Below are 17031 nucleotides of genomic sequence, written 5' to 3'. Positions count from 1 at the left end.
GCACTGTGATTTTTCAAAGACATTTTCTTCTTTGACAGCAATTTGAAACAATTAGTCGTGCTTGTGTGGGTAATTACTTAAATGTCCCTGCAGTCAACTGACATGATGCAAGTGAATATAACTGGGAAAGAAAGTAGCACATGCCAACTTACAAATAAAGATTACACACTTTATTTATTTATTTATGGGAATAGACTTTTCTAACAGATATTAAGAGAGTTAGAAAGGCAAGCCCAAGTTCTCAGCTCACTTTTCTTGAAACCGGTATGCTCAGTGTCCTTGCCTTCCTAAGGGATTTGCCTGACATTTGAGCAAAATAATTGATTTGATAGAAATACAACAAAATAAGTAAACAGAAGGACTCAAATGAAATGAATGACTCCAAGAATGAAAGATAGTATTTCAAAATTTAAAAAATCAAAATTCCAAAGCAACAAAAATTTCTAATTTATGTCTTGATATAAGTTAAAGAAAAAACATACACATATATGTAGTTTTACATCAGTGAAAAGAAACATACTAAGTGCTAAGTGCTTAGTTAGTGACTGTCGCCAAGTGATGCCAAGTTTATTCTCATATGTGGAAGAGAATGAGATATGAAAAAAAAAACCACAAAAACAAAAACAAAAAAAAACCAAAAAAAAAAAAAACAGAGAAAAAAATAAAGAAGTCCAGAGAAAGAATTATTGCCAAACATATAATATAAAGACTGAGGTGTAAGACCGAGAATTCTTTCAGGCTAGGAGAAAAAGTAAGACTGGAAAAGCAATTCATTCTTGTGATCTAACAGTGAGACAAGAACTCAGAGAGGAACAGGACACACGTGGGAGGAATGTGTCAACACCCAAACAAAGAGAAGAGCATTTCAGAGTTGAAAGGAATCATTATCCTCGGGATTAAGTGCTAAGCAGAATAAATTAGACAAGTGTTGTCAACTATATACATTATCTTGTTTATAAAACGTAAACACAAAATACCAAATGATTTTAATTTAAGAGACAAAAAAGTAACCATTACTATATAAAGGTGAACAATTATAAAAGTAGAGCATTTAATTCTATCTTGTAGAAGCAGTGGAATTTTATATCCAACTGAACTACTGATACAGTATATGGGCATTAGCTGGGGGATGAACTTAGTAATAAAGTGCTTTTGTAGTATGATCCCAAGCAACACACACACACACACACACACACACACACACACACACACACACACACACCAAACAAACAAATACAAGCCCTTGCCCCAGTTGGGTTGGTGGAAATCTGAGGTCTTCTGTGGTGGTATTGTGTTCACCAAAATATCGTGTACCTTAATAAACTTACCTGGGGTCAGAGAACAGACAAGCCACTAGTTAGTCAGTGATAGCACACGCCTTTAATCCTAGCATTCCAGAGATAGAAATCCCTCTGGATCTCTGTGAGTTCAAGGCCACATTGGAAATAGACAAGCATGGTGACACGCCTTTAATCCCAGAAAGCCAGCCTTTAATCCCAGGGAGTGGTGGTAGAAAGTAGAAAGATATATAAGGCGTGAGGACCAGAAACTAGGGGCATTTGGCTGGTTAGGCTTTTGGCTAGTAAGCATGTGGCTGGTTAAGCTTTCAGGCTTTGGAGCAACACAGTTCAGCTGAGATTCATTCTGGATGAGGACTCAGAGGCCTCCAGTCTGAGGAAACAGGACCAGCTGAGGAACTGGTGAGGTGAGATAGCTATGGTTTGTTCTGTCTCTCTGATCTACCGGCATGGACCCCAATAACTCGCCTCGGGTTTGATTTTTTTAATAAGAACTTTTAAGATTCCTGCTACAGTCTTCTTTCAAAACAACCATACAATCAAACAAACCCTCCAAATGGTAGCTATATTGAAGGTGTTTTCAAAATGAGTTAATGATTCTCGTTTCATATAATAACAAACAGATTAGAATAAGAAGCAGTAATCATGAGGTTTGCAGGAGAACAAATACAACCCAGAACACTCAGAGCAAAACCAGAAGGTAATGAGACAGCATTCCAAGCTGAGAATGCTTTATGAATTTAGAAGATATCCAGAGGAGAAAAGAAAGGGTGGTAGAGTAGATCAAAGAGAGATGAAAAAGCAGTTGATGGAACAAAAGCCAAGTTAGCAAGACCAGAAAAAAGAGAAGAACTGTTGTGAGTGGGAGCTGCACAGAAAAGTCACAATTAAAAAAAAATCAGATTGATTTTAACTGGTTAAACATAACCTTGGGAAACACGGACATTATCCCTTGTGGGACCCGTCAGCCAAGGCATTGTTCAAGAACTTTGAGAATGATAAAGCAAGATACTACAACATTAAAGATACAAAAGATACTGACAGACTAGTCAACATTGAAGATGTGAAAGATATTAATGAACAAGTCTGCACCCACACAACCATCACACAGATAAGGAGCTCACCTCCAGAAGTTCCGTGAATAGAAACCAGTGTGACATTCCCTTAAGAGCAAAGTGGGAGTGGAGCTAGAAACATTGTCTAACACCACACATTCTGAGATTCCTCTGTCATCTTTAAGTCTTTAAGTAGTTTCATGTACTAATGATTAAACATAGAAGCAAAATTAATTTCACTTGGGTTCCATAGTAAGATGAATAAAACAATTTTCTAAGCACACAGTTCTATTTTTTTTTTTTATATCAGGAAGCATTGGGTGTTCCTAAATAAAGCAACAAAAGCCCAAACACTAAACAATTGTTACCTTTTCTAAAAGCTCTAAACCCGAATGATTCCTATGCATGAATATCCAATGCCATTATTTGAAAGATTACAACAGAGAAACTTGAATGAATCTAAAAGAGCTATTCAATTCCATAAATGAGTTGCAGTTATTTGCAACCACACCTATTACCCTAGCATGCACCTCTTTGCTCACACTCTACATATTAAACTGATTCAAGTTGTGTGTCCAGTGTGCAGCTCATTAATAAACTGACTGAAAAGGGCTCCTTCCTCCCTTAGGCAATGCAAATCCATTTGGGCAATTTCAGAGGTTATCTGTGACTTGCCATTATATTTGGTATCACTGTATTTTTCCCAATAGCTATATTTTAAAAAATTATAAAGTTCCTCCACATCAAGTCACATTCCAGATCTAGATTTTAGCCTGTGCAGTCACATCCTGCCAGGTCTCCATGGTTCAAAGAATAGGTTTTGCATGAAGGGCATGGGACTCTGTGTGCTTTGTGGACATTACACTGAGCACCAGAGTCTACAAGGCACTGGCTTCTGTCCTCACAGCGGTGTTCAGTGAGGATTGGTTAAAGTCAGAGCTAAGTCCCCTCTACCTTTGGAAACAAGTACATAAGAGAGCAAACACTGAAAAGTGGTCAGGGCCCTGACAAATCAACTCTGGGTATGGAGAGTCGAAACGAAAGGACAGCTTACCCCACTATGGCTGTGGGTCTGATCTCCACATCTAGAAGGTCACTTTAAAGAATGCGACACAAACACTCCTTAAAAAATGCATCATAGATTCATTTATAGAGAACATTAGCACTCTTTCTAAATATTCTTCCCCCTGAGAGAGTTCACTTTCTTTTCTTTTTCCCTGCTGGGTGAAATTAGCAGTTTAACTATTCATCTTTTATTTTATATAATTTTTCTTAACTGATTAAAATTTTGATTTTACCTTCTCTCCTAACTCTGTCTTAACTATGAAAATTGTGCTGAAGTGCTGTATTTGACTCGCCAGATACTTTTAAAAATTGGTTTAATGCCATTTATCCAGCTGGAAAAAAAATCTCAGCAAAAGCCTTGAGAAAAGTTCACAGATAAAATTGAAACAAGCCAGGAAGTGACTACATTTGCATAACTTGATCTGTATTTGGAAAAAAAGATGCCACTGAAGACAACAATGGAAGCTTATCAAATCAGAATTACACATAGATTTTCCATAGCTCTGCTAATGAATACTGACTCATCGGTGAGCGATGATGAGACCTCAATGGGGCTCCAGATAGGAAAGCAGGCATACATCAGTTAGAGCAATTGTATTTGCATTGGCTCAGGGGCTGCAAATTCAGACCATTCTAGAGGGCGCTGGTGAGGCGAATTTGCTCACCTGATTGGAACCAGATCCTACCATTGAATGAAGAAGCTGTCCATTTTACTGCAGTCACACACACACACACACACACACACACACACACACACACACACACACACACACACACACACACAAATTTAAATTTAAGCTTTAGGTGAAGTTGGCATTGTGTGAGTTGCTAATGAATTTTCTATGTCTCTTAAGAAGACAGATAACTTACACCTGAGTCTTTCTAAAATTAGATTAACTATAGGATAGACTCAAAGGTAGAACTGATTGAAGGTTACTCAATGAAGTTGACTTGGCAGTGTGCTGACTGTTTTCCCAAGGTGTGTATAATTATTCCCATTTAACACATGGGGAAGCTGAGATTCAGGAAATTCCCTTCTACACTGTCAACAGGATTAACTGGTAGATACAAAGCCTGAATTCTGATTATTGTAATACTTGGAACTGTCTTTCCAATACATTGCTAGCACAGTTTAGAATTTTTTTTTCCTCTACCTGAGACATATTTGCAGAGGTATCTCCTTCATGTTGAACTGTCATCCTCTAGGTGTCTATGGTTTTTTTCCTAGCATTCTCTAAAACTCTGGTTTCAGTGACTAGATCCTGTTATTTAAATCAGGACATATTTGACAGTGAAAAGGACTACTGATATTAAGTATGCTGGAACAACAGATATAAACAGTACAGACCCATGGGAACATGCTGTCATTCTCATGGGCCATCTCCCAGGACATCACTTCTCTGCTCCTGGTGCAGAGGCCGGGTCCTCCGAGGCCAACTCTGGGTATTTCTTTTCTCTATAATCTCACACCACCAACTTTATTTACTCAAGGGTCATTTTTCTGGACAACTGTATTTTCTTCTGTTACAGAACATCCCACGAAAACTACACTGTCCCATACCTTTAATGATTCCCTTTTCTTGCAAAGTTTTTAAAGAAGGTCTTCGAGAGATGAACTTCTTCAGTCTGCTTTTCACACGGTTTTTGTCACTTGTATCAGAAGCACTGTGATGCAGCCGGAACACTGGGGATTAAAAACAAAGTTAGAATTTTTTTAAAAAATTTTTTCTACCGTTTTGCTTATGATTATTACTTTGTGTAAAAACAAGTGAGAGAAGTTACAGAGTAACCACCTGGATGGCAACCAGGGCCCTTCTGTCTAGGTAGGCCGGCCGGAGGAATAAAATTTGTCCACACGAAAGCATTGTGCTAGCATTACCCAATGTGCCAAGAGAAAAGGGCTAGCTACAATTCATTTCTATTTCCACTCCTTATGTTTAACATAGAAACCTTCCTCTAGAGAATTCCACTTCCTTGTATCTAAATTACAGCCGGAGAAAAGGAACCTAAATTGGAGGACTGCTTTAGCTCTGTTAATTTCAATTAATGTTGATTACATGCTCTATCTACATAAGGTGTTGTTTTGAAAGTTTTGCACGCCCAAATGATTTTGTTACTCTTCTTTTTTATATTAACTCATGTGATTTCTTTTCCTGGGATGCAGCCAATTCTTATTCAAATTCATAAAATTTGCCTCAGAATTTTCCACATTCCTCTAATTCCTCTGCCCTCAGATCTTAGTTCTATTCTCAGTCAAGTGTGTGTCAGTCTCAGTCCCGAACAAAAGCCTCTGATCATTACACTCCATACTGAGGACTGTGAATTCAATGACAAATGTAACCCATAAGCTCTGGGCTTCCGTTGAGCCTACAGTCCAGCCGTATTCAAAGGCTGTTATTATTAATTACTGGTGGCAATTTGATATGTCTGTGAGATAAGATATATTCTAGCTCTGTCTCCACTATTTTAACCCAATTATCGACAAAAATGCATAGTCTGTTTTTAAAATCTGCCTTGTTCGGAGGGTGAGAAATCCTGTAATCAGTCATGGGAGGGTATATCTGCATCCTCCGGAAGGATGCAGCTTGGACCCCAGGCAGGAGAAAACTTCAGTTGACCAGGCTAGAAGGCAAGAATGAAGCATCCAGCTGAGAAGGCAGAAGGAGGTGAAGATTCTGCCTACCTGGTAGTTGGACAGATGATGAGTTTTGTTTTTCAATTAAATTTAAAAAATTGGTTGAGACCTGAGATAAGGTGCTATATAGAACTGAAACCAACGCTTGTCATAGAAAAAGATCATAATATACATAATTTTACCTGAAATGAAGTTTTCAGTTACCTGTGTTTTAGGCTAGGTGAGTTTTGTTGTAGCTATAAGGGACTTTTTACATAATCTCTGTAGGTTGCCAGCAGTACCTCTTCATCAGGGGTGGCAATCAAAAATACCTCTAGACATATCCAAATGTACCTTGGAGTGAGGCAAAATTGTCCTTGCTTGAGGATTATTGCCTAAACTAATTGGGACATTAATATGGCACATTTAAACTCTCCTTTCTTGGTGGTAAAAGGTTCATCAGCACATGGAGAGAACAGCTTACATTCCAGCCTAGCCATTGCAGTGAACCTCAGTGGTATATGAGTAAGAAAGGTTAATACCATAGTTAAGACTACAATACTGGGGAGAACGGTAGACTACTACTACAGCATTAACTATTATAAATATTTAACTATACATATTAAAACATACTGTAATCAAAGGTTCCAGATCTGACTTCTGTGTATGAGGCTAAAGAATACTTAGTGTCCTTCAAAACCACATGTTTTTGGGGAGATTTCATTCTCAAGTCCACCTTGGTAATTGTATGGAACAACTGAATTAAATTTTTCCATGTTACCAAAGATGCTGGTTTCCATTTCTTTTCTCACCTCAAAACCCTTGCAATTCCCATGACAGGGTATCAAAAACTGTAGGACCAGGCAATATATTTTGTCTGCTATTACAGAGCTCATAAATATGATGTGACTAGAAAGTACTTTGCAAATTTACACACACACACATGCTTACACACACAAACACACACTACAAATGTTACATTATGAAAATAATTATGTAATGAGTTATATCTTTTTGGAACCCCCAGGTATTACAAAGATAATATTCTTAATTATATATATATATATATATATATATATATATATATATATATATATTTAATGCCACCATCTGGCTCCACATGTGAGAGATGTCTGTAAGGTGTATTGGATTGTAAGGGAATTGGAAATGGGTTTCTAAATGCTTTATCTTCTTTCATTCTTACACATCCTAACAGCATCATGGGTAGGATTACAGTTTTTAGCAGAGGCAAACTCTCCAAAGGTGCCTATAATGATGATGTTCCTGAGTGTCAGCTTGCATTTCCTGAAGTCATAAATAATCATCCTTGGACGAGTCAGATCGCAAGGCCTTTGCCATCCTTGCTTTGCTAATTTTGTTCTAAGGGGAGTTATGAAGACGTTAAAGTCAGTAGAAGACTGTAATATATAGCATACTTTTTATTAACCAAATAACTTGAAAGAAAGTGCTATAAATACAAAATAAAAATGTAAGAAACGCTTGGCTATGAAGACAGGTCCATCCCGGGGCCCTGCGAACGGCAGTAAAAGCCTTTGAATATTGTGGTTTACAAATCTGATTTTAACAGCCAAACTTATAAAACAGTTTATGCTTTTCTGTTGTCAAGGGAGAAGAACTTGCCAAATTGTTCATTTTAAGTAAATACAACATAAGCAATTAAGGAAAGCAAAGTTTAAACACATGCCTGTGATAATCAGGACAGCTCGCTTCTGATCTCACTACTGATCCCACAGAACAGTCTTCCTTTCATTTTCCCACAGCACCCAATGACCCCACACATACTTTTAGAAACTTGTAATCACACAGTGCAAATAAAAGGACACTTTACTGGAAAATACACAGTGTGGTACAATAATCCATCATTTATGAAAAATAGAATTCAGCCTTTTCTTTTTCCTCAGAGATTTAGCTACTTTTTGAGGGTGAAACTTCCTGCAGTTTGAAGATTTATGTTAAGCCAATGAGCAGTTTTTTTCCATTCCCATTTAAACATTTTATTTGAAAATGAAAAGAGCTGAAAGAGATATGGTTTGAATTCTAAAGCAGTTAATCTGATTTACAGAGGAGAACAGGAATTTCTCTTAATTCTGTATATTGTCACCTCCATGTAAGTTAGCTTGGCTGCACATGCTTTCTGGGGTCTCTGGAAATAAAGCACATTTCCTTTATGTTTTCCTCTTACTTCTCCACTGATGGTGATATTTTCTTTGAAGCTCAATAGACTATTTTTCAAAGACCAAGAATCTTAAAAACAAACAAAAACAAAAAACAAACAAACAAACAAAAAAACCAGTATGCAGTTTAAGTCTCAGCACACAGAGGCGAGCAGCCCTACCTTTAAACACGATTCTTAACCAGTTGAGAGATTTAATTGGTGCTAAGGCAGATAGGTGCTGGGGTCTTGGGCTTTGGAAGGTGTTAGGATAGTGGGCTTTCTCAGATGATCTTTAGTTAATAGCGTTTTGTGTCATGGTAAACGTGAGCTCAACACACATCTTATACCCAGGCCAGCCACTGGGGAGTTCACTGGTGCCTCTCCTGCGCTTCTTTCCCACAGTAGTAATGGAGGGAAGGGCCACACAGTGTGGACGATGGTCATCTACTACCATTCTATTAAGGGTATGGGAACCACAAAAGAAAACCCCAAATCTTCCAGAATCTAACAGTTTGGATAATATAATCCAGGATCGTGTATCTGCCAGAACTTTGCTTGCTTGGGACTTATTTTGAAATATTTCCTTTTCCTGCCAAACTGCTGTTCTCGCACTATTCCCATGTCACAATTACATGTTTTCATTGTTATTTTTTTATATTTGGAAATTCTAGGAGAGTTAAGGCTTCAGAAATGTCAGTAAAAGGGAGAGGAGTTGCTACCCTCAGAAATACAGCATTGAGCACCTTTCAAGACTACTTCCTTTCATTTTACTAATAAAATTCTGTGTGAATCAACCTCAGGTGTGGCTTAAGAGTCCTCTTAACAGCCAAGAGTCCCCAGCACTTCAGTTTCCAACAAGAAGGACATCAGGGCATCGCTGGCAGAGATGGTCAATGCAATCAGTTTAGCGCCCCACGGTGTCCACAGCAGGAGATCCAGAAAGAAATGTCAAAAATAAGGTCAAGCCAGGCTCTTTATCCTCAGATGTTCTGAGGTACTTCCCAAACCATCCCAATGGCTGTCCTGACAAGTGTGCTGTTGTCTCAACTCAGGTTTTCCAACACAACTTTCTTGTATTTGGGGTTGTTCTGTATCGATACTTTCTTAGCAGTACATTACTCAAAATTGGTGGAAAAGAAAAAGGAATTCACCAAGTTTCTTTTTGGCTTTTGTATCTTTCTTCCCAAGGCATACACATTTGGGCTAATGATGGGACTGGAATTGACATGCTTTCCAGCATGTCCCTCTCCTGCAGGCGGTTTTAGACACACAGGTTTTATATGATACTCCCTGTACTAGAGGGGAGAAAAGGGGAAGGTTTAGGCTTAATATACTGTTGGTCCTTTAACATTTCCTTTTTCCACATGTTTGATATAAATAGAAGCCATAATTTCGGCCCCCAATATACAGTCTGAGAAACTAAGTTATTGAAACTTTAAGTGACTCACTCAAAGTACAAATCATGATTAAATCTGGAAATAATTAGAAGAGTTAATGCAGGGAATTTTAACAGCAGTACTTTGTTTTAACCGCTTAATTCCCACTTAGACATTGTAAAAATACAAAACAGACGATTTGATTCATAATGGAAGGGTATGCATACATCATTTATTCAGTGGTCCATATTTATGCTCCATACCCTTTTATGGAGAAGTGAGAATTCATACAGTGAAATTGTTTACTTTTTGAATAAATTTTCTAGCTAAATAGTCAAGTCTGAACCCATTTTTATAATCTCAGTGTTATTAAAGAGATGTGGGCTACTATAATTCAACCATATGTAAATTCCATGGGTACTTTTCCCAGTAATATGTGTATACATGTCTTCTAATGAGTTCATCGTCTGCGAATTACTCATTGCTGCAATATGCAACCTTTCTTTCACGACAGATTTATCAAGTTTCTTTTTATGATCTAGAGTTAAAAAAGATCTTTGCACTGCTATTTGAATTTATACTTTGTTTCCAGAAAAACAAAAGGGAAAAATAGACCTTAATAGCTTCCATCTACTGGATATGTAGAGAAACACAACGTGGTTGTTCCCTAAAATAGGATCATCAACAGGATAAGCTATGGGTTCAGCTCATTAAAACATTCTTCTATCGACTAGATATTTTATCTTGGCTCCTCATGATTTGACACAGTGCCAGTAAACTGTTCTGAGAGCCACTCACAACTTTGATAAATTTGTTAATAAAGTAAGTGGCTCCTGAGCTAAAGCAGTAGCTGATTTTAAAATTTCAATTATGAGAGAGAGAGGTAGCATGGGTCATCAATCCAGACAAAAGGTACCGTGCAGTGGAAACCTGTTTTCTATGAGCAAAGGTGGTATATTAAAAGCAGGAATGGGTACTGCCGTGACAGAAAACAGGCACAGCCAGATTAAACAAAAAGCCTGACAGAGAATGTGAACATCAGTCTCCAAAGAAAGAACACTCTGGACCATGGAGTTGTAAGCATGGTAATTAACAGCATAGCAGAGTTCTAGAAAATTCCCATTTAGACTTTTTTGTGAAAAAGTAAGCAGTGTTGCAGAATAAAATAAAATTTGTGTTGGAAGTTTTTGATTATTTCAAGGCCAATCTGGCCCAAACCCTAGGATCCACATTGCTAAATTGGGGGTGGTATTTAAACTTTCTCTCGGTGTTCACATTCACAATGAGAGCTACCAGAACATACTGTGAGTGTCCATTAGGTTCCACACTCCTGAAAATGGGCAGATATGCATTTTAACAGGTATGGAGCAGGGTGACAGGACTGTGTAGTTTTCTTTTAACTATCAGAATTTATAGCCATTCAAACGCTACAATATATCTTTAGAAAAGAATATGCTATTCTGTATCTATAGATTTTCAAGCATGAAAACTGAGCCAGAACAGAAACCCACATACCACCATATCATCTCCACCACCACCTCCACCACCACCACTACTACCATCACCTCCACCATCACCATGCTCACATAGGAAGAGTATGGAGTGAGACATGTCTTAAAAATCAAAATAATCATTAGTTAGAATAAACACTTAAAGTTTAAGATGTATTTGAATTATAAAAAAAAATTATGGGGCTGATGAATGGACTCTGTGGGTAAGAGCCTTGCCATGCAATCATTAGGATCTGAGTTTGAATGTCCAGCACCATATGAAAAGCTGGACCTGGTAGCACATGTCTATAACTCTAGCCCTGGGTGCCAGTGGAGGTAGGTGAATTCTTGAAGCTCACTCATCATCTAGTTTAAGTCAACTGCTGAGCATTAGGTTGAGTGACAGACTTCACCTTAATATATAAAAATATAAGATAGAGAATGACCTCTAACTACACATATGTGAATATATATATTATTACTAAAGGCACACCCAAAAGTAAATAAAAGAAAAATGTATAACACATGCATATAAGCATACATCTAGATTAGAAATAGAAATGATATGGATGTAGATGTAGATACAGGTAAAGGTACAGGTGGAACACCTGTGTTACAATAGGTGTAGATGTATATAGAGATATAGACGTAGGTACAGGTATAGATGTAGATTTAGGTCTAGATATAGATGTAAAGATGGATACAGATATAAATTACTGAGTTATCTAAAACAGTTTCAGTTCCATTTTTGGTTAGCCATTCTGGTTATTAGGATAACCAGAATTTATTCCTAATAATGACCAATGTTTTTGGAGTGCTTGTTATATGCTAAGGAACTCTGTAAGCACGGTGTGTCTTATTTAATCACTATAATCTTTCAATGTGGTAGATTCTATCCTGATAATTGCCTGTTCTTCGTGTTGAGAATCTCAAGTTCTGAGACCATGTAATAGGTGGGCAACAGGACCAGAATGCAGGGTTGCTTGACTCATAAGCCAATGTCCTGCCTTTCCATTGTCCAGTATGTTATTCAATGTCTAATGACACTAAAAAATGTCACTGTCTGCCTTGCCTTTCTTCAGTACTTCTGATAAAACATTTTAAATCCTCTGCTTCACAGGAACTGCAGACACTAGAGCTTGGTGGTGTGTATTATTGTAGGCCTGAGAGGAAGGAGGACCGCCTTGGGTGAGATGAGTAAATCGAGGGACAGCAAAGGAGCTGACGGATGAACCATCTTGGGACTGCCAATCTTAACCACTGAAGAGGGCATCTGGTGGTGTAATCACTCTGACAGTGGAAGCTGTATGCTGCAGCAAGGCTGCACACTCACAGGGAAATCACTTAACTGTTCTCCAAGTGGCTGTATGAAGCAAGACAAGACTGAGTACCAAAGGAGAGCTGTAGATAAAGATTTGGACTCCCTTTAAAAAAAAGTAGCTAGCAATCTATCCCAATATCTCAAGCTCTATTCGAGATGCCATACGTGGCTTTCCCAAGGCTGACATACTGACATACCTAGCCACAGCATCCTTTGTAAGTTCTCCACTCTAACTCTTGCCAGGACATCTCATTTTCCTCTGTGCCCAACCACAGAGGTCAGTGACTTATATCATTCATATAATCCTTGCTTTGCAGGATGAGTATTTGATTTCAATAACAGTATTTAGTGGGAAAGCACATAAGAACTATTGATGTAATTTCCTCCCAACTTTTTATGTTCTTCCTTAAAACAACGACAACAACAAGTGGTGCCCCTTTCTCTTTCTCATTCTTTCACTCTCTTATGAATACTATAATATTTCAACTTGTCATTTAACACGGCATCTTATTTAAATGACACAAGGGGTTTTTATTTATTTATTTTTTTGTGTGTATCTTTATTCATTAAATGAGGCTAACAATATCCATACCAAAGATTGCTGTGCAAGAAAAATGCCCTGATATAGGCAAAGCACACAGCAGAATGACAAGTGTGTGCTAAGCATTCAGTCTATGCTAGCAATTGTTGTTATTCTTAAGATTGTGGGTATTGTCCTGTACAGCTATGACTGTACTCATAATCAGCAATAGGCAGAACAGGTATAAAACTCCCACTTCTCATCCTACAGCACAGCATTTAACATTTTCAACCTTTACTGAGCATTTACTATCTATCTGCTCTCATTAGAGCTTACTCTTGGCGGCTGCATGCTTAAGCACACATTTATTTATATATACGCACATGTATGCATATGTACACCAGTGTTTGTATGTATACATTTAAATGAACTGTTCTGCACCTCTCGATTAAAGAAAAATCTTGAATATAATTCCCAGAGTTACCTGTGATTAATATCTGCCAGGTAGACTGCATTTCAAGACGGAGCATGTGTTAAAACGATTGGGTTTTGAGACGCTATCTGTTAAAGACTTTCTGAACTGTGACAGTGGATATTGACAGTGCTTGTCAGACTAAACCACTATTGATTGGCTCACATCATGTGTATAGCAAAACCAATTTCTTTCAAGTGCTTCTTTCTAACCAAAATACATTATTGCAGCCTTCCTCTCTGTTTATCATAACACCCAAGCTCATAGTATGTAGCACATCCAGCAAAAGGGTTTCACGACGAGCGAGGCAGCAGACACAGCAGAGACAAGTGAAGGCACTTAGGAATCCAAAGACTCACACACTGCAAGTTGCTATTCGTTTTGAAAATATTGATTCCTTGCCGTCTTTGTTTTCATTTTACAGTCGTCGTGAATAGGGAACAATCATGGGCTAACAGTGCTTTGCTGTTATTTACTGCCCTGTGGCACTCATGGTTTCTCCTACTGAAAGGAACTATTCCAAGCATTGTGTATATGTTAAAGTTGTGGGAAAGAAAGTGTTTATGCTTGGGTCAGTGCTCCCATGCTGATAAACACACATAACCCTAAACATTCAAGAGTGTGCACACACACACACACACACACACACACACACACACACACACACACACAGAGGAATGTGTCTTTTCCCAAACTTGAGGATATTTTCTTCACTGAGTGACTTAGGCCAACGTTGGGCATGTGGTACATATTGTGCAGTTCTGCTGTGAATTTGAATTGCGTTGTGTCTCTCCCCACCAGGGGAGAGAACGTTTCTTGTGGAAACAATACTGTTCTGTAGCAAAAAGCAGTTCTCACAATACTCCTGTGAACGGGAAGAATTCTTTTCTTTTTTTCAACTAGAGAATAGAATCATTAAACAAAATTTGCCAAATGACCTATCCTCAAGCAGGGTCTGATGACACCGTGTCTTCCTGAAGCATACAAGGGGCGACCCTAACCCAAAGACCTTTCAGCCCCGGTTTTACCAGGTAAGCAATGCCTGCCCAGCCGTTCCTAAGTTCCTGGGGTAATTCTCTGATTGTTACCGACATTGCCATCCCTGTCTGACTTACTCTGATGATGAAAACAGCGTAGACTTCCACTAACCCTGCAAACGCTTTACTCTGCGTTACTGCAGCAGCGTTCTCGGCTTAAATGTACCTAGAAATTATAGAAAACACACAGCCACCCTCGAAGACCAATACATTCTAATCTAAAACGCATCGTCTTTCAAAGCCCCTTCTTGAAAGCCACAGAGGTTCCGGCTCAGCTGCATATTCTGGATGGGCTGAGATAAGGATTCCTCATGTCTTGCCTGCAGCTCCAGACCATGTTGTAGGGCAGTGGCCGCTCTGCCCTGCCTCCTTCACCCTTCTTGGTGGCCTTCTCACCCCCACATTCCCCAGCGCTGAGACCGGCGCCTGGCCTGGCCTGCACTCTTGGCTGGCTCTGCAAGCCTTGCTCTGGCCTGTGCAATGGCTGTGAGCGTGGCACCCTCCCTTGTCTGTTTGGGGATATCAGGGATCTGAAAATGTCAGGCCAGACACAGTCTTTCAGAAAGTAGTGTTTCGGGGACAGAACCCTCTATTATTCGAAGAATTATTTTGACATAAGCTTCAAGCTATTTGCTCCAAAATGTGCGTGCAAAGCACTGCTGCCCACCCCCACAGGAAGTGTATTGAAAATGCGAAGGGTGCGCCGAGCATATCTGAGGACACAGTGTGTAGTCTACGGCTAAGTGATCAGGGATAGCGGCGTGGTTTGTCCTCACAAATGCTGACAGACAGCTGCAGTTTGCAGCTGGCAGGGAGCTTATGCTCGCTAAACAAAGATCTAGCTGGAGCCCGGTGAATACTTGGCTGTAGCGCAGTGATCATAATTCATAACATACATTTCTAAAGGAGAATTCAAACCCTAAGAAAAAGCCCAGAAAGACTCCTGTCATTTTGTCGCTTGCTGTGGTCCGGATGCAGGTTGCTTGCTGGCTATTTTGAAGCCCCTCAGGGTCCTGTATATAGACCCGAGTTACCGGGCCTGTCATAAGCCAAGCTGTTTCCTGCTTTCTTCCCACTCGTTCAGATCCCCCAAACCAAAGCGTTATCCCAAATAGTCTGCTATTCCAAAATGAGCCAAGTAAAATGTCCAAACTCTTTATCTTTTCCTCTCTCCTTCCCTCCCTCCTTCCGTCCATCCCTCTTTCTTGTTCTTTCTTTCTTTCTTTCTTTCTTTCTTTCTTTCTTTCTTTCTTTCTTTCTTTCTTTCTTTCTTTCTTTCTTTCTTTCTTTCTTTCTCTCTCTCTTTCTCTCTTTCTCTCTCTCTTTTTCTCCCTCCCTCCCTCCCTCCCTCCCTCCCTCCCTCCCTCTCTCTCCTTCCTCCCTCTCTTCCTTCATTTTTTCCCTTTCTTTCCTTTTTGAAAACATTGGAAGCCCCTGTTGTTTGGCACAGTTCAAGTTAGCATCTAAGAAACATGAAATGTTAAATCTGGGGAGGGGGGGGACAAACACCAACTTGAGAGAACAAAGTGTAAGTGTCCCCAGTTTTTGAGATGAGAAAAGACACTCAATTGTGAAGTCACTAGCCCAAGGCAACATAGGAAGAAGCAGAGCAGAGCTGGAATCCAAGCCTCTTAAACATCATTTCGGGTTTCTTTGTCAGCGCCTCTTTCTGCTTCTTTAATCCCAGATTGACTTTATTAGAAAAATTGTTCTTAAATCCAGAAGAATGTTCTAGGAGCCTTTTCTGCTGCTTGAGGCGCCCACTGCTGGCCCAGAGCTTCCAGTGTCTAGGATTTTTGTCCAAATGCAATAATTCTCATCAATTGTTTTATTCTATGTCTTCCCAATTGGAGAGTTTTGAATATAATATGGAAATATATTTAAATTTATATGCATAATTATGCATAATAATATGAAAAATACATGCCCAAAGGGGGAAATTACAGTAGCCTTCCTTTGACATGCAACAATGCTAAGTGTTTGGCTGTGATTCTTCTCTCCAACTTTTGCTAACCTGAAATCTGCAATAGATTATTCTTATTATTTGGGGTTTTCAGCCTTCCCTTTCCCTGGGGGCCAGAGAGCTGTGTTGCCGAGTGCCAGGACACCCTCCAGATGCAGATGTCACTGAGAAGTGCTGTGCTGGATATCCTTTCCATGTGTTTCTGCCTAAGCTGGGAGGGAATAGAGAGGATTGAGCTACGGATGGGAAAATGTGCTGTGCCAAGTTCCAACCCCTCTGAAATTCCAGCTTTTGGACTTGAACAGGCTGTGATCTTGGTCTGTTGCAAGCTTGTTCATTCTTGACACAATGAAACTTATGGTCTTGAGGCAAAAAAAAACCCCAAAACACCCAAAAAACTGACTTTGGGTTTTAAGGGTTCCACAAGCTTCTTGAGACATTAAGAACCTCTTACATAAAATAGCAGTGATGGGTTAAGACTGGAGGAATTGGAAATGTACAGATTGAATGACCTTTAAAATATACATAGGTTTAAAACTGAAGGAAAAATGCACTTAGCAAGAACGTATTTTGACTTATTTCTAAAATATGGATGGAAACATTAAGCAAATTCAAAATGAGGCTGAACCACATTCTCATTTCGA

The 17031-nt window shown here is 39.1% G+C and overlaps 1 protein-coding gene across 2 annotated transcripts in view; it reads right to left on the bottom strand.

Annotated features, from left to right (window-relative positions):
- Arhgap15 (Rho GTPase activating protein 15) overlaps window positions 1-17031 on the bottom strand; it is a 599688-nt gene that overhangs the window by 249036 nt on the left and 333621 nt on the right. For both annotated transcript variants that reach the window (XM_006974294.3, XM_076569381.1), the window contains one exon: window positions 4980-5102. In XM_006974294.3, the coding sequence (XP_006974356.1) occupies window positions 4980-5102 (123 nt within the window). The remainder of the gene's footprint in view (window positions 1-4979; window positions 5103-17031) is intronic.

The sequence above is a fragment of the Peromyscus maniculatus genome, chromosome 4 (assembly GCF_049852395.1).
Source record: "Peromyscus maniculatus bairdii isolate BWxNUB_F1_BW_parent chromosome 4, HU_Pman_BW_mat_3.1, whole genome shotgun sequence".
In the NCBI taxonomy this organism is placed as follows: Eukaryota; Metazoa; Chordata; class Mammalia; order Rodentia; family Cricetidae; genus Peromyscus; species Peromyscus maniculatus.
This window is presented reverse-complemented; position numbering and strand designations above follow the sequence as displayed.